Genomic DNA, 24,298 nt, shown 5'->3' with positions numbered 1-24,298 from the left:
ATAAATATTTGTAATGTGATTATGTTCGCACATACAAAATACCTAATTTGTCAAATAAATGGCTGGAGTAAACTATCATGGTGGTGCAGTATGGTCTTCTGCCGGGTCTCTACCGTGCTTTGCGTTCACACATGTGGATCCTGCAGTGTGCAGATCGGCAACGTCATCTCTTAATTAAGTTTGCTTTTAGTATGGGCCCTTTTGGGCCTCAGTTTATATTATTGTTTAAGTTTGGGACTTACCATTATACCTTGTTTTATTAATTTATAAATTTATTCAATTAAAAAGTTTTCTTTTCGTATTTTTATATTATTTGGTTATGTTTCAGATAATTTAAATGTGTTTTATATATAATTCTACTAAACGCTAAATAAAATATATATTAAAATGTCAAGAAAATACAGAAATGAATTATATTATGAACATAAATAAACAATACTGTTTTTTACTTATATTACTATTTATAAATTATCAATTAAAGATTTTAGTAGTCTATATATTTACATATACTTTTTAAAGAAAATATTATAGTATTATGTAATTATGTTATCATTTTTGTTTCATATTTTGAACCAACCTAATTCAAAACCAATTTCTTTTATTAATCACTGAATTTGTTAATTTGTTGAATATTTATTTATATAGTTTTTACTACATCTTGTCGATCTTGTTTGATGAATGAGATGACTAAAAAAATCTATTATGGTGAAATTAATGTGGAAAAGGAAAAAGCGGATACAATATTACATTTTTTTTTTAATTAACCTGGGGTATCCCGAGTTTATGGAAAGGTCCAGACTAATTCTCAAGGGGAGGTGCAGCCCACGGATAGACCCTCTCTCCGGATATGGCCCTATAGGCTCATATCCGTGTTGGTGTCCAAAAATCATGACTTAGTTTTCTCCAGCAGGGTTCGAACTCACAACCTGGGTGTAGGAAGGAGCCCGTCCTTACCATTGGGCCAAGATGTTTTGGAAAAAAAAATATTACATTTTTAATGAAATATAAAAAAGAAAAATACTTTTAAGTTGTAGCAGTTGTAGGGCATGTCTTTTGTGACACAAGTATAACATAAGTATAAAAAGGGATTGGGCAAGCGTGAAATTTAGAAACCCTGACAATGACGATGATCTCAGATCTTTCGCAGGATTTAGCAGAGGAAATACTCTCTAAAGTTCCAATAACTTGTCTAAGAGCGGTGCAATCTACTTGCAAATTGTGGAATGTTTTATCCAAAGATAGGGTTTTATGTAAAACAGAGATAAATCACCAGTTTATTGGATTCATGGTGAAGGAGTATAGGATCAGTTCAATGAGATTCAATCTCCACGGTGTGGGTTCATCTATAAAGGAGATAGGTAATTTTTTTTTTTTGGTCAAAGGAGATAGGTAATTTATTTAAGCAAGTTAGATATGTAATATCATTCACTGCAACGGTTTGTTGTTATGCGTCACGACGGAAGACAAAAGGCTCGTGGTTTGGAACCCGTATTTGTTACTATTCAAAACTTCAAATTTGAAGTTTCACATTTTTATTTGCATTTTAATTATTATAATTACATATTACATTTTATGATTCTTAAATATTTTGTTGTTTATCATTTTAATTTTTTAAAAAATCATATCTTATAATATTTCATATTTATTTTCATAAATTTTAGTATAAATTTTGAAGTTAAATTTGAAGTTTTTTTTTTTTGAAAAGAACATATTATATTTTCAAATTTAAAGTTTCGCAAATTCTAAAATAAAGAAACTTTTTGGAGATACTCTTATTATGAGTTCTCGTAGTATAATATTTATTGAATATCTATACAATTCATGCTCAATATTCCTTGATTTAGAAAAAAATATATCTATACAAGAAAACATAAAATTTATTTAGAAAAAAAATAAAAATCAACCGACAATGAGTTATGTGACTCGTAACTCCCTTTACAAGAAAACATAGAATTTATGTAGAAAAATTAAAAGCCAACCGACAATGAATTTTTTTTTTTAAACCGACAATGAATTATGTGGCTCATGACTTCCTTTACGGAGTTAGTCTTCGGACGTCTTCAGTCCGAAGACTTATATATTTAGACACTTCACCATATCAAGAATTATAAACCTCTATCTCACTACCAGTCGACATTCATCTAGATGACTTATACCTTTTAGATACTCTTTTTTTGCCATCATATTTTATTAAAGTCCAAAAGGCCTAAAGTACATAAAATATAACTAGAGCCCGAAAAAAATAGAACCCATAAACAAAAAACGAAAAACAGACAGGCCCACAGACCACCGAACAGTCCAAACCCAAGTGGAATAAGTGATCTACACAACACCAATATAGACTCCACGTATCGAAACCGACCCCCAAAGAGACGCGTGGTTGCAGAGTCACCAATTCCACCGACTGGAAAATGCCGCCGGGACCGCAACCCAAAACTCCACCGGAAACACGAGCCACCGATTTTCTTTTCAACTGAGACTCGTCGCTGAAACCTCGAGACAGATAATCTCCGGATTCAACCGGGACACCACCAGGATCACTGAAAGCCAATTCCAACGACTGTATTGGAATTATAGGGATTCGGGATCATTACATATCCGCCGCAGCTTCGGAGAGCATCAAACAAAGGAATCGATAACTCAACCGAACTCGACCACCAAACACAACGCGACCACCTTCACTCAGCTTGAGCACGTCCATGGAAACGAAAGCCGACGACCACCACCGAGAAGGAAACGGCGCGGTTCCAGAATCTAATAGCCAGATATCCATCGAACAAGATGCGATATTGGAAGCTAAAACCGGACAAGCGGCACAACGGAACCTACTATACCAGAAGAAAACGAGAAAAAAAACAGAAACGTAATAGAGATTATCCTCCCGACCGACGACGTGTCTGTGAAAGCAACCGCCGCCGGCCGAAAACAAAGATCGGAAAATCTGGCCTTTAGAGAGAAGATGGAGGTTTTTATCTCTCTAGTGGGCTTTAATGAAGTTAATCTTTCAATCATCTTTATACCTTTTATATACTCAATGTCACCGTTGATTATTATAGATGTAGGATTGGATAATAAATATTGGAAATTAAAGGTAAAACAAGTAAAAGTCCATTAACTTTGGTAGATCACTTATGAAGAAAACTGAACGTTTACAAAGCAACGGTCAAGATCTTGAGGTTTTTCGATCCTTATTACCATAATCTTACTCACAGAATTGTTCTTTTTTTATTTACAAAAAAGGAATTGTTCTTTTTTAAAGACACAGAATTGTTGACTGAAACTTTTTTGACTTTATATCAAATATTCTAATTGATGAAGGGAAAAAAAAAAATCTTTTAACTAAAACTGTGGCGGATACAATATTCCATTTTTAAGTTATTGTCACTTGGTAAAGAAAAAGGTTCTCTCTCTACCGCCTTCGTCGTTCTTCCTTTTCACCTGTGCTTGAGTTCCGTCGACCGGTGCGTGGCGGCTTTTTCAGCGCCTGTGCCGGTCCAAATCTTTCGTGCTCTTTCTTATTTGCTTAGTTGTATTTCGGTTTGTGACTGTGATTCATTTTCTAAGGAGATATGCTTTTTCCTATTCTTCTGAAAATTCCAGATCTGTTGTAGATTCTTATCATAAAAGTTCCGGATCTATTGATTTGCGGTGTGGATTTTCGTCCAAAGCTTTTATCTTTGATTCTCTTTTTAGATCTGTTGAGTTTTATCTTTTATGCATATCTCCTAGGCTACTTGTGTGGTTCTCTCAGATTCAGAGGTTGTCTAAATGCGAAGAGTTCGCTGTGGGTTCCGTCTAAGCCGTATCTTTGCCATGCCGTTTGTGGCCTGTGTTCATTGTTCTCTGGCTTGGGTGGGCTTCGCTTCTAGGTAGGTTGAGCAGATTTCGTGGAGATCTGTGTGTGTGGTGGCTTCATATCTTAGCGTTTAAGCAGTCGTTTTCGACTCAGCCGTATCCGAAGTGTGACAGAATCTTTGAGTGATTCTTCCTTGCCGGTCTGTGAAGCTTTGGTTACCTGGTTACTGAGGTGTATCCTCGTTGTTCTAGGAGGAAGTGGTTGTACGGTGGTTTGGCCGCGGGCATTCACGTCAAGCAGCTTTCATAGGCTCTCTATCCTTTAGGTTTCTCTGCTCTCTTGAGATGACTTCTAGTGGTTTGGGATCTAGTTACTTAGTTTAAAGTTTGATTGTAACAGTTTGCCTTGTATTCTGTTTTGGCTTTTGCTGCCCTGTGTGGGTTCAAGGTTCCGGAAATATCATGTCGTTTGCCGGTTTAGCTAACCACGAACATACCTTCGTTCATTGGTCTTGTGTCAATCCACTATCTATAATATAATCAGTTGGGAAAAAAAAAAACAATATTCCATTTTTAAGCAACGACAAAAAAGGAAAATACATGTAGGACGTGTCTTGTGTCATAAGATAAGTATATAAAAGAATGGGCAGGCGTGAAATCTAGAAACCTTAACAATGACGATGATATCAGATCTTTCGAGGGATTTGCTAGAGGAAATACTCTCTAAAGTTCCAATAACCTGTCTACGAGCGGTGAGATCTACTTGCAAATTGTGGAATGTTTTATCCAAAGATAGGGTTTTATGTAAAACAGACATAACGGATCAGTTTATTGGATTCATGGTGAAGGAGTATAAGATTTGTTCAATGAGATTCAGTCTCCATGGTGTGGGTTCGTCTATAAAAGAGATAGGTAATTTATTTAATCAAGTTGAGATATGTAATATCATTCATTGCAACGGTTTGTTGTTATGCGTCACCAAGGAAGACAATAGGCTCGTAGTTTGGAACCCGTACTTGGGACAAACAAGATGGATCCAAATTCAACACATTAATAGTTACCACAGATTAGAGTCATCATACAGATATGCTTTCGGATACGACCACAAAAACCATAGCCACAAAATCTTGAGATTTTTGAATGTAAACCGGTACGAACTCTATGATTTTAGCTCTAATTCATGGAGGATTCTTGATATCATTCCGGATCATGAAATATTGTATTGGCGACGCGCTGTTTCTTTAAAAGGAAATACTTATACTTTGGCCAAAGAAAAAACATTAGTAGACGAAGATGTAGTAGGAGAGGTAGAGATAGACGAGCCTCCTAATTTCTTACTATGTTTTGATTTCACAAGAGAGAGTTTCGGACCGGTTCTACCTTTACCGTTTCTGCACTATAATGAGGATATTGGGACTCTGTCTACTCTTAGAGACGAGAAACTCGCGGTATTATATCAGCGCACGGTTTGTCCTGAGGTAGAGATTTGGGTGACAACCAATATTGAGCCGGATGCAGTGTCATGGACCCCTTTTTTAAACATTGACATGAAACCACTCGACCGTGGTTTTCAGTACGGCCTTTGCTCTGAGGCCAGCTTCTTCATTGACGAGGAGATGAAAATCGCTGTGGTTTTCTATATATACGAAGCTGAGAAAATGGGCAAGACCCGCTCTTACCATTCAGTTTACACCATTGGAGAGAATGGAAGCCTGGACAATTTGGATCTTGGAGATGCTGTGTATCGCGATGTCTCTATGCTAGAAAATCGGTATTGTCGCCCACTTGTGTGCTCGTATGTTCCAAGTTTAGTGCAAATCAACTAACTAGCTTTAGCTTTATTTCTTGCTTGCATCTTCCTTGTTCGTTTTTTTGTTTTTTTTTGTTTTCCAATGTCATTCGTTCTGTTTTTTTTTTCTTTTTCTGGCAACATGTCATTGGTTTTGTTAAAATAGTTATTCTCCTCTTTTTATTCAAATTTGATCGGATGAATGAAAATCATCAAACAACAGCTAAAGAATACGAAACATATACAAGCATGTGCGAACAAAGTGAGTGAGACAAAGACAATAATGTGTTGTGTGGCGGCAGCTAAAGAGCTTAGCTTCTTCGTTTTGGAAGGTGGTGTAGTGAAGAAAGGGATGGTGGGAATATTTTATTGAAGGGGAAGTTGTTCGGTATGCTAATTGGTAAATTAGGGATATTGATTTGTGGGAAGTTTGGGATGTTTATGGGTTCTGTTGGGTTAGGCAAAGATGGTATATGTGTGTTCGGTAATGGTGGAAACACTGCGGGTTGAGGAAGAATTGGCTGAGGAAGCGAAGAAGGCAATGATGGTGGCTTTGTTGGTTTTGGGAAGAGGTGGGAATGTTGTTGTAACCGGTTGTTGACTCGCTGGTGGTGATTGGAGAAGATGGCGACGAGCAGATAGACCGGTGAATAATCTAGTGAATGTCAATGCAATGACGAGGGATGATAACCACTTAACCAGCAAACTATTTTGGGGAATTAAGGATTTTGTGTTCTTACTAGAGAGAGAGAGAGAGAGAGAGAGAGAGAGAGAGAGAGAGAGAGAGAGAGAGAGAGAGAGAGAGAGGGGTGAGGGTTTTGTGACTGTTTTTGGGTTTGATTGTAAGTGGAGCATGTGTGTATTTATAGAGCAGTTAAGTAGGGTTTGAGGTATGCCAGGGAGGATTGTAAAATTTGATTGTTTGTTCAACTTACTAACAGTGACTTGTATGGCCAAAAAAAGTTGTGTCAATGGAAAGCAGTTATAACTATTACTTGTTTCACAAGAAAGTTGTGTCACAGGAAGCAATTATAACATAAGAACTTTATCTCGGTTGACCAATTAAACCTTAGACTGCATAATCAATGTTTTTGAAAATCCGATAGTAAAAATCCTAGTTGGCAAACTTATAATATTTTACTCCCATTATAATATTTTGAAATGTGAAATATTAAAAACATGTGCAAACAAAGTGTGTGTGATCACAAGATAGATGGTGGTAATGTGTTGTGTACAAGATAGATTTTTTCTATGTTCAAAAAAAAAAAAAATAGATGTTCTCTGGTTATATTTTTTGAAAATCCATATAAAAGAAAACATAAAACTTACTAGAATGATTTAAAAAGTCAACCAACAATGAGTTACGTTGACTCATGACTCCTTTTACAGAGTTAATCCTAGGGATGGCAATCAAGGACTTGGACCGCGGGCCTGGCCCGTAAAGACTTGTTGCAGGACGGGATTGGGCCTACATTTGATAAACCCGCAAAATTGCGGGCCTCACGGGACGGGTTCAAAGCTGGATGGGCTCAAAGCGGGACGGGCCGAAAACGGGATGGGTTAAACCGCGGGATTTTGAAGCTTTCTGAGAGAGAGAGAGAGAGAGAGAGAGAGAGAGAGAGAGAGAGAGAGAGAGAGAGAGAGAGAGAGAGAGAGGGTGAGAGAGAGAGAGAGAGATTAGACATTATGGAACTCCGTTGATGGTGGTTTCAGGGTCGATGATGCTTCCGATCTCCCAAACATCTCTGATCTGTACTGGTGGAGCTTCTTCAAGCCATCATAAATGATAATAAAAACATTTGTTTTGTATACGCTTAATGTATTGATCTTGTAAAATTATGCTCGATCATGTGTAAGCTCAAACTCAATTATTGTCTATGTTTGTTTGTGCATGTAGAAACAAGCAATATAATATTCAATGTCCCGCGGGACGGCCCGCGAAGGCCTACATATTTCGCGGTACAGAATTGGGCAGCTAGTTTGAAAACCGCATCCCGCGTGGGACAGGCCCGCCGTGTACCGCCAGAAACCGAACCCGCAACGGTTCGGGACAGGATGGGACGGGAGAGCCCAATTGCCATCTCTAGTTAATCCTCAGTCCGAAGACCTCTTTAGACACTTCTCCATATCAAAAAAAAGAATCATGAGCCTCTATCACACCATTGGATGACATTCTATTACATGAGTTATACTCTATATATACTCGATGTCGCCTTCAGCAATTAGCGATGTGGGATTGGGTAATAACTATTGGGCCCATTTTGATAGAAGAGCACAAATAAAAGTCCATTACTTTGGTAAAGAAAACTGAACGTTTAGAAAGCAACGGTTAAGCTCTTAAAGTTTTTCCATTCTAAACACCACAAAATCCAAGACCTTGCGTCATTAAAGAGAAATACTTACAAACCTTTGAGGTAATTCCATTCTTAACACCATATATTGGGCTCTATCTCGTGTTAGAGAAGATCACTTGTGCTGTTATTAAATCGTACGATTCCTTTAGGTGAATAAAATCTGGTTGACAACTAAGATTGAGCCCAATATAGTGTGATAGAGCAACTTTTTAATTGTTGAGAGTCTTGAGACTAACGCTTTTAAATTTTAATATATTTGGTGGGATTTAGTTTAATATAATTATTATTGAAGATTACAAAACATGTGTGTAAAACTAAGCAAACCTATATGAGAAATTTAATCAGAACGCTGTTCAAAACAGAGACTACTCATTTTGTTGACTGCACATCAGGTTCTTGGCCACCGGCTACATAGCCTACACTACTGGAAAAACTGTTGTCACATACATGCAAGCTCGGAGAAGATGAGCATTTGTTAGAATGTGAGCTTTCTTCTATGGAGTTGTTGCTGTGTCTCTTAGATCTCTTCGTCTTCTCTGGCCTTTGCCATGATGTTATCCTATACAACATACACTTCTATTAATAAATAAGGAGATTTCTAACTGATCACAAGTTCTTTTTTCTAAACACTCTTACCTTATCGGAATTAGAACCACCTTTATCAGAATTAGAACCAGGAGTTTTCAACTCAAGTGTTGTGTTGCGACATCATTAGAGTCCTCTGCTTTCTCGGATCTGCTCTCTCTCTTGAAACCTTTTCACGGATTGTTGTTCAACAACGGGTATTAGGAGGAGCATGTACGGCATGTAAGTAGTACATAGAGCTGAGATCATGCTAGGGCCTCTGGTTCCCAAAGTATGTGTAAGATGGCATTCATGGATGAAAAGATGGTGGTGGAGCCATCATGACAGTGTAGATCCACATGGAGACATTGACCTTACTCTTTGCTGGTATTGGAGATTGAGAATCGCTATACCTGACTTCAGTGATGTATTCTCTTCTCTCAAATCGTTCTTCTCCTGTGTCAGATACAGAAATAAACCATTGGTTATACAAATCATTAGTAGCTTGTTGCAACCTATGGTCTACTTTTAAGTATCTATATCAAAAAAGACAGAACACAGTCACATATCTTACATCAACAGGTCATATGGGACTGCCAAGAGAGTGATTAAGAATATGAACCTCTCGAGACTCAGTGTACTCAGATTTTAGTTTGTTTGACTTCTGATGTGAGCTCTTTCAACAACTGAACTACTCACTACTCTACTAGCATTATTACATGCTTTGTTTCCCGACAACATCAAATTATTTCAACTCAGACATCAGATATCCATATTTTTTGTAGATGACAGAAAGTATGGATTGTTTTCAACCTTTTTTTTTAAAACATTATTATTTTCAACTTTCGCCTTAAATTTATGCATTTATCGAAACAGACCGTCATTAGACAAATACTCAAAATATTATAGTCGACAAGATTTATTGGTCCAATCTCATAATAGCAAATCTTATTACACATGCGAAGACAATGCCTATAGCTTGCACAAAAAGCCTACACACCGTCATAGTAGCATGGATCTATTTAGTGGAATTCTTCACTCGGTCATCGAAGCAAGAACCTTCTGTATGATGCTCTTGAGCGCAGGTGCGCTAACAGAACACTTGTTGTTCCCCTCAAAGCATGACTTACCTTGTTCAGCTGCTTTGCAAAGCTGTGGATCCAAAGGAACTTTCCCAAGAAACGGCACTCCCATTTCCCTGCACATCCTCTCCGCACCGCCTCCACTGCTGTCAAACACTTCGCTGCAAGCCAACACGTTAAGAAGCTCTGGCGCGTTCTCTCTCAAGCAAGAGATTACGTCTTGCGTCACGTCTACGGAAGAGCCAATCTCCATGAACTTGACATCCGCTAACGGCTGAGACAAACCGCTCATGTTCTCTACCACTCCTAGCACAGGAACTCCAACTTTCTTGCAAAAGCTCACCTCTTTCCTGACATCGATCAACGAGACTTCCTGTGGGGTCGTCACGATGATCGCACCGTCGATCCCAGTGGCTTGAAGGTACTGGACGATGGAGATGTGCTCGTCCGAAGTTCCCGGCGGGGCATCAACCACGAGGTAATCGATGTCTCTCCAGTACACGTCCTTCAAGAACTGTTTGATGAGTGCGTTCTTGCGCGGACCTCTCCAGACCACGGCTTCGTCAGAGTTCGGGAGCATGAAACCTATGGACATGACACCAAGGTTCTCTTCCACGTAAACCGGAGACCATCCGAGGTTGCTCTGGTGAATCTCGTGCCCTTCAAGGCCTAACATTTTAGGCATGCTTGGACCGCATATGTCAATATCCATCAGGCCCACCTGATGGTCCATTCCCGCGAGGGCAAAGGAGAGCTGAGCAGAGAAAGTGCTCTTGCCAACCCCGCCTTTACCGGACAAGACCAGAATCTTGTGCTTAACAGTGCTCATCCTCTCTGCTATGGCAACCAAATCTGAAGGAAACAGAAAGCGTCAGCGCTGAGACAGAACTCCACTAGCAAACAAAGTGAGGCTAAGACTTAACCAGACAATAGTATCAAACAAAATCACTGGTCAAATCGTCACAAGATGCTACTCCCTCAAATGAACAGGTACAGCCACATAGCTCACAGATATTTTGAAGATGTAAGTTCTAGGTTAGCTAAAACAGCATTTTAACTGTTACTCTAGAACTCCAAATCCTATAATACAAAAATACATAGACCTCCAAGTAACAAACAGATTCAGAAGCAATCCAAGATGAATGATTTTAAGTAAGCTCTTATGAACACAGATAAACAAAAGGCCTCGACTTTTTTTTTAATATCCAAATTGGACTAAGGAGAAGCTGTAAGAATCTTCAAAACCCAGAGATTTCAACATGTAAAACGAATTATTGGGATATAATCTTCAGTATGGACACATACAAAACCCTAAATCAAGTGTTATCTAAGATACCTGGGTCAGGTCCTTTAGGAGCAGTTGCGCATGCTTCCTGATTAGGGCAACCTGCGCAAGAATCTGACTTTCCAGCACTTTCCGATTGGGGACCTGGGCAATCTATTATAAACCAAAGAAGACGACGAAATTAGGTTAAAAACAGCACATGAGCTGAAGACAGAAAAACTGGATTGATGTTTGCTTACGTTCATTGGCGTTCTCTGGAATATCTCCGTTCTCCATCTCTGACTTGTGCTTTTCCGTGATTTGACAGAATCGTAAGGTTAAGTTTCAATTTATACGTTAACCCTCGGTTGTGGCGGCTATGGTGTGTTAAGACTTGAGAGTAGTCGGCGACGACGCGTAGATCGGGAAATGAAAGCCCATTATCAAATATATGGGCTCATTTACTATCTTCTATGGTCCTTATCGCTCATTTTAGATATTGCTGATGATCATCATAGAACCAACTTTTTTTGTTAATTAACTACTACTTCTCTAATCTACTGTAGTTTTTGGTTTCTCTTTTGCATAGTTTGAGATCATCATATATATAATCATCACACAGATGCATGTCTCATGTTTTTTGCAAGCATTTCGGTGCAAAACAAAAGATTGTTCACATTCAGAAATCAGAATATGAGTTTGAGCTTTACTTTTCGAACTTCTGGTACATATAAAAACAAAACAAAAAAAGGCTAACGAAACAAACTATTAAATCAACACGTTAGCCTTTCAAATATCCTACATTGAGCATTATATAGAAAACAATTCAAAATCAAATCACGGGAGAAATTATTGTCTTAGTTTTGTTCGACGTCACATGGCCCTCTAGATTTGATAATCTTGAAAAAGAGAATCATTGATCAATAATTGCATTAAACCACAAACGTAGACTGAAACTGTCATTTCCCAACATGCCCACTTTCTGCATCTTACTAAACCGTAAACTTAGTTTTCTGTTGACATGAATATAAAGGTTTCAACATACAGACCGAATTATAGTAAAAGTAGACATCAAACAACGACAGTGTCTTATTACAGTTCTAAAATTGCAAAAAAAAACACATTATCATCTAAGGAGAAAACCAAAAGAACTCGCATGTGAGTTTGCGGTTCTGTTGAATATACAAAGCTGATTGATGAATGATAAATCAAATGAGCTTCGTACAGAAACCGAGGCTTCTTTTAATCTTTACGAAAATGCATTCTGCAGCTTTTAGATCTTGTAATCTCTTTGTTTATCTTCCTTTTGAGGGCTATCTTGGTTCTGTTTCCTCAAAATATCTTCAGCATATCGGCGCCATATGACTTCCCTGTCATCTCTTGGCATCTTGCTGTACCGGATATCGGATTTGAGTACTTGTTTAGCGGTCGACCAGGAGTTGAGCACGGTCTTTGCTTCTTCCGTCTGTTGAGAAGCAGCTTCCGACGACAAGACTTCAACTAGAAGAGCTTTAAAGTCACGGGCACACCTCTGCAAACACACAACAAGGAAGTGAATACATGAGAAGAAGACAAATCAAGTTCTCAAACAAACCAAAACGACGAAGTAGAAAAGAGGTAAGCGATACAATCCTAAGAGTTTAATTTGGCGAGGTTTACAGATAAAGTACCTCGTACAATGTCTTTATATGGTCTCGGAATAGCTTCTCTTTATCAGCAGGGTCCAAATCCGGATTAGAGGCGCGTTTCTGTGGATCCCTCTCAAGTTTTGGCTTAGATTCTGTCCAGGATGCCTTCGGATGTTGAACAAGGTAGACAAAGACAGATAAGAATCTCCAATGATTATATATATAGAACGGTAGAGCAAAGAAAATAACAACCTGACACTATCTAATTGTTTAACATGTTCCAATAGAGGATTAAATGTAGTGCTGCTGCACAGCTCTACGAAAAGCTTTAGCGACGCTGCATAGGAGAAGTGAACACAGATCGAAGAAATACCTCAGGGTCTCTGATCTTCTCCACCAGCAAGGCTTGATAAGAAGCGAGTGCTTCTTTCCTTCTAATTTTTTGTCGTACCCTTTCCACCTCTAGCACTTCTCTTTCTTTCCGTTTCCGCAACTCCCGCTCTCGTTCTCTCAGTTTATCCTGTACGCAAATTCAGAATTCACTAAAGATGTAAATACATGTGTGTCTTATTGGTTTCCCAACATGAAAGATATTCTGGAATCCAGAAACAAAAATCAAAAGAACTTTCTCGCGGCTCAATATATAAAGTTAGTTTACCTCTTCGCCTCTACTTTTCATATCATAATCCTCTCCCCTTTGTGCAGCTTTTACTTCCGCAATGTACTCATTATAAAAGACCTCCCTGTCCTCGTGTGCAGCAGATCTATATCTTGGATCATTTCTCAGGCTATCCTTAACCTAATACGTAACAGGGGAGAAAAAGATCATATAGGCAGGTAGTGCATGCTAACCAGTAAAAATTGTGCGAATCAAGGAAAATTTAGATAACAGATAAGAAAATATAACACAATGAATACTCGCAACTTCGACTGGTATTATTATGGGAATCGAAACATAGATTATGGTCATTCCCTCAAATGGCAGAAGTTGCTGACACCTTTAGACAGTTTCGGTACTCTATATCTATTTGCTCGCTAAGGGACGAAACAAATATGACACCAACCTTGGACCAGTGTGAATTTATGGACACTTCTTTTTCACGTAGCATCTTTTTAAACTCCGAGGCAGCTGCTGCGCGGATTTCTTGCGCCTTTTGTTCAGCAGCACGTTTCAAAGAAAGGACTCTACAACAAAATCAGGGAAAAGATATAAACAAAAACAGAGGACGAGTATAAGACACTCAAAGACCCACATGAAGAAAAAAAATTATCCAGTGTTAACTTTTACTCATTCATAGAAATCTGATTGCAAAATATGGATTGGTACCTTTCATTCAGCAAAGCTTCTCTTTCCTTGCGGTCAAGTGCTTCGAACCGCAGATCATGTCCCCATTTCTTTTTTAAAGTATGATAATCAGTGTGTTTATCAATGTCCTGAAAAATATCAAGATGATAATAAATTCCCACAAGAAACGTACGGGTTAAGAAACCTCGAAAACCAAATAAGAAAAATGTTACGTAAGGTAGCTCAAAGTAAAGCGGAACTCAGTTCAATAGAAAAACATGCCTTAGACGCTTCGTCCAGCAACTGCCTGAAACCTTCAACAGCTGCCTTATGAGCAGCACGCTTTTCCCTACGTTCTTCTTCAGCGCGCGTCTTTACGTACTGCTCAAATAAAGATCTTCTAACAGAATGACTTTGTATTGCCTGCAAGAAAAATGAACTCCCACATAAAAATACAGCATTGTGAAAGTCCACAGTGCAAGCTGTGACAGTAGAACAGGCAAAATGAAAATTTGACACAGCACTAGATCCTCGTCATTACATGAGCTAACAAAGAATGAAGTTGGAACATGACATATGATAAGTGGGGGTGGAGGATAAACACTTAACATCACGTAAAGACTTTATATTCTCAAATCGTTCTTAGTCAATATTGGAAGAAACCAAAAACAAAGTTCTTTCTTCTACAACAAATGGTTTAGCCGGCATACAAAGCACCATCGTAATTAATCAGAGAGGATACTGGTTTTAGACTCTAAGATAAGCAAATTGAAAGTCATGTTTTCGAATATCAGTAAAAAGAAAAGAGCGTGATGTTATTGCCACGTTTCCATGCAAATGATATCATTCGACACCTGGAGTAGGTGATATATGGGAAGCTTTTACTTGTTCTCAACCTAGAACGAATGGATGTTGCAATGCTAGCAAAGAAAAGAGTGAAGGAAATGTACAAGCTGCAAGTGCAATGCAAGAAAAGAAACAATAAACGTGAAATATACGAACAGGTGAAGTATCAAAATCTTGTCAGTTGTTATGATATTTAGGCAGGACAAACCTTGAAGCGAGGGTCAAAGATAATTTTTGGCAGTTCCTTCTCCCATTTAGAAAACGGTGCTACTCCTCTCTCCTTGAGCATTTCCTGCAAAATTTAGTAAAGATAAGCAAATAAGAAACGAGATATAAGAAGTCTAGTCAAATAAACATCAGCCTGGATAATTTCAAGATTTCCAGGATTGAAAATTTCTCCTACTAATTAACACCATTACAAATGGTACTTAAACATGTGAATTCACGACATTCAACTATTCCCAACAAGATCTATTCATAGAAGAAAATTACAATATATGATCTTCTCTACTCCTTCCCTAGGCTGCCTGTATCAGATACACCTGAATACATTTGACGTGCAGAAAGAAAAAAAAAGAAAAGTATGTATACCAAACACTACGTCAAAAAGTACAGAAACGAAGACCATGAGAACTATTCATACGTCCAGACTAGGCAATACCTTAAACTGTTTGATACACTCTTCCTTTGACGGTCCACTATCTTCATCTTCGGAATCTGAAGTAGAATCAGAAAGGTCACCAGCTCCAGGAGCATCTTTTACCTTACTTATGCCATCTCCACTCTCTCCACTAGGTGTGACCTCGTTTGCTTTACCACCATTTGCTTCAGATGTTGTCGTAGAGGAGACAGGCACTCCAGAATCATGTAGTTTCTTTTTAACTAAATCCAATGCTGAGAAACCAGGAACAACTGTAGGTCTTAGCAATGCGGCATCCCGGCCACCATTGTTAATAGCAGGTGCGTTCAAACTTGATTGCTCAGAACCCTTTTCAGTTAAATCTGCGCTCGGCACAGAAGCTAAACTCTCCGCTGACCTCTCCTCCGTTTTCTTCACCAAATCTTTCACCTCGGCTGGAATCTGCCAGCTACTTACCTGATCAAAAAAAGTTGGAGGGTTCAAGAAGTCTTAACAGAAAAATATAGAGTAACAGAACACTAGTTCCAAAGCCAATAAAATGGTGCCTCCTCTTTACATGTATTTACCTTTGTTTTATTGTTGTAGTAATATTTTTTGCCATCATTTGTAGACACAAGAGCCCAATCCGTCCCATGTAAATTCTCCCTACATTTGGTACAAGTTAGCAGGCTGAAAGTGAAGCAACCAAATATAAATATGTTGATTTCATGGGCATGAAATAGTTGGTAGCCTAGTGGAGATTCATACACAAGCTATACAACAATGCAATGTCTCATTCAGAAGCAACCTGAACTGTATCTTTAAAAAATATGAAAACTAACTTTATCGGACAAAGTTATGATCTCAATCTAAGAACTTACATAGAGATAGGAATTGGCTGAGCCGGCACTTTATCAGGCTGCAGAAGTTAAGAAAAAGTATAGATTACAAATTGCTCAAAACAGAGAAATAGATCAACGTGTATATACCGTGCATACATTACCAAGGTACACTCAAACAAACGAATACTGAAAACCATTGTTCAGCAGCTAGTGGACATGTCATCTAGTTATTAAAAAGGTTTGAACTACATCTAAAATTTTCTAGCTGGGCTCAAATATACAAAAAATGCAAATACATATTATAGACATGAACTCCTAAGTGACATGTTTTAAAGCAAAGTATATCATTTAATACCGTACTAAACAGACGTAGTGTTAACTAAAGAAGAAGCCCTTTAATCAGTAAAACCCACCTCCCCTTCAAAACCAGGAGGCTTTTCATAAGTCGATTGCCCTGTCACCGAATTATAATAGTAAACAACTCCTGTTTCCGATCTATGTGCAGTCCAGGCATCTACTCGATTTCCTACTAGTTGAGAACCAGCTCTGTCATCTGCAAAATACAAGATGATCCTGATAAAGGGTATGTAAATGAAACAGAATAACCATTAAGGTTAAACATCTCTTACATGGATCAGTAATCATCAAGCATACCAATTCCTGGGAGTGCTTCTGTCTTTTGACCAGGAGGAATATCTAACGGTTGGTGAACAGTGCCAGCATTTCCCACAGGAAGCGGTTGAGAACCAGGATATGGCAGGTGAGAAGAAGCTCCACGAACCGGAAATGGGTAAGAACCAGGAAAAGGAGTAGGATGCGAAGGAAAATGTGCCCTGGGGATACCACCACCCATAGGTGGAGGCTGCAACCACATTCCCTGGGGGGTTCCATGCATTGCTGGCATAGAATGATAAGGAGGATACATATGTGGATGAATAACACCAGGGTTGATTTGAGCAGGACCCCCGGGTCTTGGAACTGTGGAGAAAGGGTTGGAACCAGGAAAAGCCATGAGTCCAGGAGGAGCGAGTGTTCCTGGTTGACCAAAAGGCGGGTTTTGTACCATATGCGAAGCTTGAGGTATGGGATTAGCACTCAATTGCGCAGTAAGGGAAGATGGTACTGATTGAGAGAGAAACCCTGTAGTGGCAATCTGTACAACAACAACCAAAACATCATTGAGTCTTGGCAAATTCTATTAGTGATTGAAACCAGAATAGACTTATCCAAACACATGAATTCATCTGATCATACAATCACACGTTCTTCTACGGGAAACCACATCACAAGCCAAGATGTTTCAGCTAACTTAAAGCTTCTAAAGGAGTTGAGCCAATCGAGAGGGAACAAGGGGAAACGTAAGAGCTGAGAGAAATAAGAATAAAGCAACATACAGACATAGAGGATTGCTCCGGCTGAGATTTACTGCTTGGAGAGACACTCGAAGCAGCAGTAGCCGATACTGAATCACTTGGAGGAGGAGGAGCTGTGGCGAAGATACCCTCTCCCGTATATGGCGCCGCTGTGTCCATCGGCTCCGTTGCATTCTCCCCTTCCATCGCCTTTTTGAAGAGAGGTGGAATTGAATTTTACCGGCGGCTTCGTTCGTCGTCTGAGCGCGAACGAAGGAGGTTAGGGTTTATGAAAAAAGGAATCAATCAATGTCCCCGATTCTGGAGAAGGCAGTTCAGCCGACGGTAAAGATAGATGGCGTGGAGATGGGGAACGATGGACGGTTGAGATTACGTTCCGTCGAAAAAGGGAAAGGGTGTATTTTAATTATTTAATGGAAAAGACCTTATATTTCAGATAAATGTCGAAATAGCCCGCTTCTTTAATCTGTGTTTTAGCCACCCCCTAAGTCGTCTGTCTCATACGGGTCAAAATAAAATACGACCATGTTGGACGCACGTGGTTAACGTTTTAAATTCAATACGGTATAAGAATGCATATTCACATTATAAAGCAGATTGAAAGTTGACCATAAGTATAGTGGTGGTAATGATTATAATTCGAGTCTAAAGGGAGTATGCTACTTTCTACATTTTGTTCTTGATGGAGAGGAAGGTAGCAAAATTGCAAAGAATGATGAGATAGATCTATCTAACTTGGTACTATTCACTACCACTCGCTAATCTATGGTCGGAGCTGGGCCATTAACTAACATGCTTCTTAAGCCATTGTCTTATTGTATTCTTTTTTCAAATTGTGTGGACAGGAAATGGTGGGAGAGCGCCGACTAACGTGTGGAAGAGTCCAAGAAGCCCAAGATTACGGGTAAAACTAGTACCATTCTTCTTTTAGGTCGCCGACCTCTCAAGATATCAAAGACAGTAACCCCTAAGATTCTTCAAACGTATTATGCTGTTCGTGCATCAACACAATAGACGATGTCAAACGAACGGATTAAGCTGCATGATAAATGTTTATAGCCTAAACATATGAAACAATCTAACTAGTCCTTTACCAACAGAATTAAAAATAAAATTTCCGTTGATTTATACTTTAATTATAAACTTATGAAGATTGTTACATTAATTAATGATGCAATCAAACCAAAAATTGCATCACACCCAAATTTTGGTATAAAAATGTAACCTAATAGTTTTATTTATACCATAGTAAATTTATTTTATTAAATTGAATAACTATAAAAATCATATTTTCCATAATTCAGAGTTTGTTATAAAAGTATTTAGTATTAGTTTAGGAAAACTAGTGGACTAAGGAGTTTCCACAAATAACGCGCACATTAAAATGTCCTGACGGGTATTTCTAGCTTTCTTAATATTCTCGCATATTCTGGTTCGCAAAACTACAGACGCCAATTTTCTCTCTCTCTCTCTCTCTCTCTCTCTCTCTCTCTCTCTCTCTCTATCTCTCTGCTTACTCACATCTTCTCGTATTCTATCATCATCGTCGCAAACCTTGACGATTTCGAATTTCTTCCCGAAAACCCTAAGGGAGAAACGTTTCGTCACTGCCGTACTGTTCATATTGCTGTGAGAGAGACAGACCTTCGCTATTTTGCGTCAGCGACGGAGATGCGTCAATTAGACATTCCTGCGTGGAGCTTCCGGTGATAAAAAAACGCGATTGATAAATGATTCCACAATCATCTTCCTCTTCTAGCTTCGATTTCTTATCTCACGCTAACGTCTCACGCCGTCTGCTATGTCCCTGCTCCAACGAGCACGGCCTGATTCTCTTCCCAGATAGATTCGCGAGGCGGCGGATTCTCCGCCGCAAGACCAGATTTCAGGTGACGAATGCGAACTCGAAGCTCGTTTCCAGCGGAATTCGCGTGGATTCCGCGAGAAAGGTCGCGAGGAGTCTCGTGCTTGCTCGGTTCTCGAATGAATTCGAAGACGAACAAGAATCATCATCGCATGAGTCTACGATTCAGAGTGACCGAAGCAGCAGTTTCACTAACTACCGAGAAGATCCGATCGTGGACAAGCTCAGGACTCAGCTCGGCGCTATCCACCCCATCCCCTCTCCACCATTCAACCGCAGCGCGATTGGTCTCTTCGCCTTCTTCTTCTTCGTCGGCGTCGTCTGCGACAAGCTCTGGGCGTGGAGGAAGAGGCGGAGGCAAGACAGGCAGCAGAGAGCCGGGCCATGGGCGCAGCTCCCCTCCCCCTCCTTCGAGAAGGATTTGCAGAGGAAAGAGTCGGTGGAGTGGGTGAACATGGTGCTGGTGAAGCTCTGGAAAGTTTACAGAGGCGGGATTGAGAATTGGCTCGTCGGGCTGTTGCAGCCTGTGATTGATGACTTGAAGAAGCCTGATTATGTTAAGAGAGTTGAGATTAAGCAGTTTTCGCTTGGGGATGAGCCTTTGTCTGTTAGAAATGTTGAGAGGAGGACGTCGAGACGCGTCAATGACTTGCAGTAAGTTCATACCTTTTGGGTGCTATTGCCTAGTGCCTACTTTTAGTTGCTCTCTCATATGTTTAGGTACTCAATGTATTGTGCAAATAGATCAGATAGTGGCATTGTTCTTATTCGTCAGTCACCGAAGCTTCACTTACGTTTTTCAATATCTGGCATGAGTCATGCGGATGCAATACACTAATTGTCACTGCATCATTGAACGGGAGTAATTGCTAACGGCTCAGTTCAAGGTTCCTTATGTTGTCATTTTTTCTTCTTATAGGTACCAGATTGGTCTTAGGTATACTGGTGGTGCTCGGATGTTGTTGATGCTCACTTTAAAGTTTGGTATCATCCCAGTAGTCGTGCCAGTTGGTATTCGGGACTTTGACATCGACGGTGAGCTTTGGGTTAAGTTAAGATTGATACCATCAGCGCCTTGGGTTGGAGCTGCATCATGGGCATTTGTATCACTTCCAAAGATCAAATTTGAGCTGGCACCATTCCGGTTGTTTAATCTGATGGGTATGAGTTAATTATGATCGTCTGTTGCTTTCCCGTAATCTCATTTATGTCGCATCTGGTTTTCTATCTTCTTAAAGAGTAAATACACAATCTTTTGTTTAGTGATACGTTGAGTTGTTGATCATATAAAATGTGGAAAGGTTATGTTATTATCTATTGCTGAATAATGTGCAAAGCACATTTTGTATAATTATAAAAGAATGACATGAGTAATTGCTCATATAGTTTTCTTCTTTTTGCATGATGCTTCGGATGATATCATCAGGAATTCCTGTTCTATCAATGTAAGTCCTACTATGCTTGTCTTTATGCGAATGGTTCAATGCTGCATTGGTTTAAGTGCTATGTACTTGAAAAACTGTTTCATGTTTAGATGAGGTATATAGTTGTAGACATGAGTTCCGTAACCTCCTTTAAACGAGTTTTAGGAGCATATAGTTTAAGTTGCAGTACTGGATAATTTGACCTGATAATGGTATTCTTTTAGCTTTTTCTCTCTCTTGATTGTTCACCCTCCTCGATGTTCTGATATCAGTTTCCCTCTTTTCTCTGCTTTCTCTCTTTCAGGTTCTTGACCAAACTGCTGACAGAAGATTTGCCTCGCTTATTTGTACGGCCAAAGAAAATTGTCTTGGATTTCCAGAAAGGAAAAGCTGTTGGACCTGTTTCAGAAGACCTAAAATCTGGAGACATGCAGGAAGGGAACAAGGATTTTGTTGGGGAACTGTCTGTTACTCTCGTAAATGCCCAGAAACTTCCATACATGTTCTCTGGTAAGTTATATTCCCGCCATATTTTTTTTTCTTCTTCCATTGATTATTTTCTGGCTGTTTGTGTTATTTTAGTGTCTCTATATACCCCCAGGGTTCATTCGAATACGTTGAGCAACAAAAATTAGTTATACTTATGCATCCATCACATATTCTTCATCACTTTACTTGTTCCTCCATTAATAACATTTTCTTGATATTTTGTAATAGGTAGAACGGATCCATATGTTATATTACGGATGGGTGATCAAGTTATCCGCAGTAAGAAGAATAGTCAAACTACTGTGATTGGGGCTCCTGGTCAGCCAATCTGGAATCAGGTAAAGTGCTTAAATATCTCAATGGCTTATTCATATTCTGGTTGTGAATTAGTTTGTGTTTAATTCGCTAAAGTTGTAAAGAATATTTCTGTATCATAAATATTTTTCAGGACTTCCAATTCCTTGTTTCAAATCCTAGAGAACAAGTATTACAAATTGAAGTCAACGACTGTCTTGGATTCGCCGATATGGCTATTGGCATCGGAGAGGTAATCATCTTTCATTTTATTTTGTTTGTTAGCTGCATAGAACTGCTTGATATGTTGTATGAAATGATTTCTCAAGATAATGGTTGTCTACTTCTGTGTCATGCTTTATTTATGTTTGCTAAGTGTCGGCTACTCTGTAATTCACTGTTTAATAAAAACATTATACAATTATCCACTTTCTTCCCCTTATTCTCTGCACTGTATTTTGATTAAAGGGTTTGAAGTGAGAAGATGAGTTTGAGAACTAGCACCAATGCTCTGATAATATAGGAACCTGCTTTTAGTTTGATGTAAAACTTAAAATGTATGTGACTGAACGAGTAAGAAAACAGTAGTTGAACAGTCGGTTACTGCACGGACAATGACTTTACTGTATTAGTATAATACCTGGTATTATGTGACCGTGTCACACCTCTCTTAAAAGTTTGTGTCTGATTGCTCAGGTTACGCACCCCATAGGTTATCGATCTTCCTTGTCAGTATACAAATATTCACATAACTATTTCTTGGCACAATGCGACCAATTTACATGTTCATGCACAAAACCTGACAGCGCATGTAATTATTTATTGATGCTGCAGTTTGTGTACTCAGCATCTACTCTGATAACTTGTCACTGTCAGCCGATTTGTTACTTGTCTAATCCGAGAATCTCTGAATTAATTACTTTTGCTGTCTGCATAAGCTTATTCTAACCTTATTTTCTGTCTGAATAACCTTACTCTGACCTTATTTGCTGTTTGCATAACCTTAGTACTAATCTTATTACTTAATTATGCATCCAGGTTGCTCTCGGATCACTGCCAGATACGGTTCCTACAGACAGATTTGTTGTTTTGCAAGGAGGTTGGAGTTTGTTCGGAAAGGGATCTGCTGGAGAAATACTACTACGGCTTACGTACAAAGCATACGTGGAGGATGAAGAAGATGATAAACGCAATGCAAAAGCCATTAATGCAGATGCTTCGGATGATGAAATGTCTGATTCTGAAGAGCCTAGCTCATTCGTGCAGATTGATGAGATTCCTTCTGATGATCTTAGTCAAGAATCGTTTATGAATGTGCTGTCTGCATTAATTTTAAGCGAGGAATTTCAAGGCATAGTTTCATCAGAAGCTGGGAATAAACTTTATGAAGGTGAAGAAAGCGTGTCACCAGTATCCTCAAAGGCTACGGAAGACTCAAAATCTCAACCGGACGATTCTGGCAATGGGGGCATATCAGATTTGAAAGTGAAAAGCCCGAGTTCTGATAGAAGCTCCGTTGATGATGGAGGTAAATCGAGGTTCTGTCTTATTATGATTTGCTTCCATGGTTGCTTTGTCTAAAACTATTGAGCTTTCTAATTTCAGGATTAGCATTACTGTGGTTCAGTGTAATCACTTCTGTATTGGTGCTCGTTGCTATTAACATGGGCGGCTCAAGTTTCTTCAACCCGTAACATGGTGTTGTATGGATCACTAGTGGTTTATTTTGCCAACGTAAGTCTCCGAACCTAGAAATGGAAACTTCGTAAGTTCTGCCTATCGTTGCAAATATCAGTTGAAATTCACTTGAATAGATAAATGGAATCTTTGCATATAGTTGAGAACCAAACTTGCAATCTTCAACTGTGCTTTAGCCCGCATAGTTTCTGTTCTAGCCTTTCATTAGTTCATATCAATACTGAAACACGAAAAAATTGTCAGTTAGATAAAACTATGTAATTTGAAAATAATGAACCGACGTCTCTGTAAATGGGAATTGCGAAATACTGAGAACCTGGCATTCAGTTTATAATAGAAATTTCGAATAGAATGTAGTGTTCTGTAATGATTGTGTGATTTGCTTAATGGTCTGGTGAAGTCTTGTTATTTGATATGACATAGTCCACCTTCCAGTTCTGCTGTTTGCATTCATTAGTACCCCATTGTTGTTTGACTGACCAAAGTCTCTTATTTAATGGCAGGTTGGTTCATTCTCTCTTGTCGACCTTGGAGATGGCTTATAACGAAGTCTCAGTTTTGTGTTTACATTCTGGTGCCATTTGTATGCATGTCATTAGAAGAGGGGCATTTATTGGCGGCATAAAGTTTTAGGATATATTTCACACAATCTCTTGCAACAGTGAATCAGCGTGTATACCAGTGGTTTCTTATATAGTACATGGAAAATTTATTCTCCATTCAAATGAAGTTTATTCTTTCTGCAAGTAAACGATTCTGTTTTCCATAACACGTAGCACAGTAACCCTTGCTATTAGCAGTCACCAACTTGAAGGCTTTAAAAAAAAATATTCTTCTGTGAATTTGTTGGTGGAAATTTACACTTGGAAGTAGAAATAATGCTGTTCAGTTTAGTTTTGTCCATATTTCAGGTACATGTACAACAACTGTAATACTCTGCCATGAATGTGCCTAGAGGACCAAGAGTATAAACAAGGTACAATTTTATCTTCTTTCTGTTTGTTCTTCTTTTTGAATGGTTTCTTGGTTCTCAACTTCGTGTTGCTAGATCATGTTAGGGGGATTATTAAATTCTTCATGGTTTTCAG

At 38.9% G+C, this 24,298-nt stretch overlaps 4 protein-coding genes and 1 pseudogene across 5 annotated transcripts; 2 read left to right on the top strand and 3 right to left on the bottom strand.

Moving 5' to 3' along the window:
• The first annotated feature begins 4,469 nt into the window (after window positions 1-4,469).
• On the top strand, window positions 4,470-5,764 carry LOC108859176 (putative F-box protein At3g20030). The gene has a single exon (XM_018633037.2). The coding sequence runs from the start codon at window positions 4,470-4,472 to the stop codon at window positions 5,619-5,621; it is 1,152 nt and encodes a 383-aa protein (XP_018488539.1). The 3' UTR covers window positions 5,622-5,764.
• LOC108858113 (formin-like protein 14) lies at window positions 5,765-9,508 on the bottom strand (annotated as a pseudogene).
• On the bottom strand, window positions 9,386-11,266 carry LOC108859177 (cytosolic Fe-S cluster assembly factor NBP35). Its single transcript, XM_018633038.2, has 3 exons — window positions 11,109-11,266; window positions 10,921-11,022; window positions 9,386-10,436 (listed from the first exon to the last, which is right to left on the bottom strand). Exons 1-3 carry the CDS (start codon window positions 11,143-11,145, stop codon window positions 9,538-9,540), a joined length of 1,038 nt encoding a protein of 345 aa, XP_018488540.1. The 5' UTR covers window positions 11,146-11,266; the 3' UTR covers window positions 9,386-9,537.
• A 610-nt stretch (window positions 11,267-11,876) lies between these two features.
• Window positions 11,877-17,771, bottom strand: LOC108859170 (pre-mRNA-processing protein 40C). Its single transcript, XM_018633029.2, has 14 exons — window positions 17,463-17,771; window positions 16,723-17,221; window positions 16,482-16,621; window positions 16,108-16,145; window positions 15,814-15,892; window positions 15,269-15,703; window positions 14,816-14,899; window positions 14,044-14,184; window positions 13,804-13,910; window positions 13,541-13,661; window positions 13,135-13,275; window positions 12,850-12,996; window positions 12,519-12,641; window positions 11,877-12,379 (listed from the first exon to the last, which is right to left on the bottom strand). The coding sequence occupies exons 1-14, from the start codon at window positions 17,625-17,627 to the stop codon at window positions 12,122-12,124; spliced, it is 2,478 nt and encodes an 825-aa protein (XP_018488531.1). The 5' UTR covers window positions 17,628-17,771; the 3' UTR covers window positions 11,877-12,121.
• A 1,112-nt stretch (window positions 17,772-18,883) lies between these two features.
• On the top strand, window positions 18,884-24,202 carry LOC108859171 (uncharacterized). 2 transcript variants are annotated; one of them, XR_001950450.2, is made up of 9 exons: window positions 18,884-19,959; window positions 20,225-20,466; window positions 20,732-20,750; window positions 21,034-21,239; window positions 21,447-21,556; window positions 21,667-21,765; window positions 22,551-23,040; window positions 23,118-23,277; window positions 23,714-24,202. XR_001950450.2 is itself a non-coding variant. In XM_018633030.2 (9 exons), exons 1-8 carry the CDS (start codon window positions 19,172-19,174, stop codon window positions 23,204-23,206), a joined length of 2,043 nt encoding a protein of 680 aa, XP_018488532.2. In that variant the 5' UTR covers window positions 18,884-19,171; the 3' UTR covers window positions 23,207-23,246; window positions 23,714-24,202. The 2 variants fall into 2 exon arrangements, 1 of the variants encoding a protein (XP_018488532.2); XM_018633030.2 differs by having other exon boundaries at window positions 23,118-23,246.
• The last annotated feature ends 96 nt before the right edge of the window (window positions 24,203-24,298 follow it).

Source organism: Raphanus sativus, chromosome 5, assembly GCF_000801105.2.
Source record: "Raphanus sativus cultivar WK10039 chromosome 5, ASM80110v3, whole genome shotgun sequence".
In the NCBI taxonomy this organism is placed as follows: domain Eukaryota; kingdom Viridiplantae; phylum Streptophyta; class Magnoliopsida; order Brassicales; family Brassicaceae; genus Raphanus; species Raphanus sativus.
This window is presented reverse-complemented; position numbering and strand designations above follow the sequence as displayed.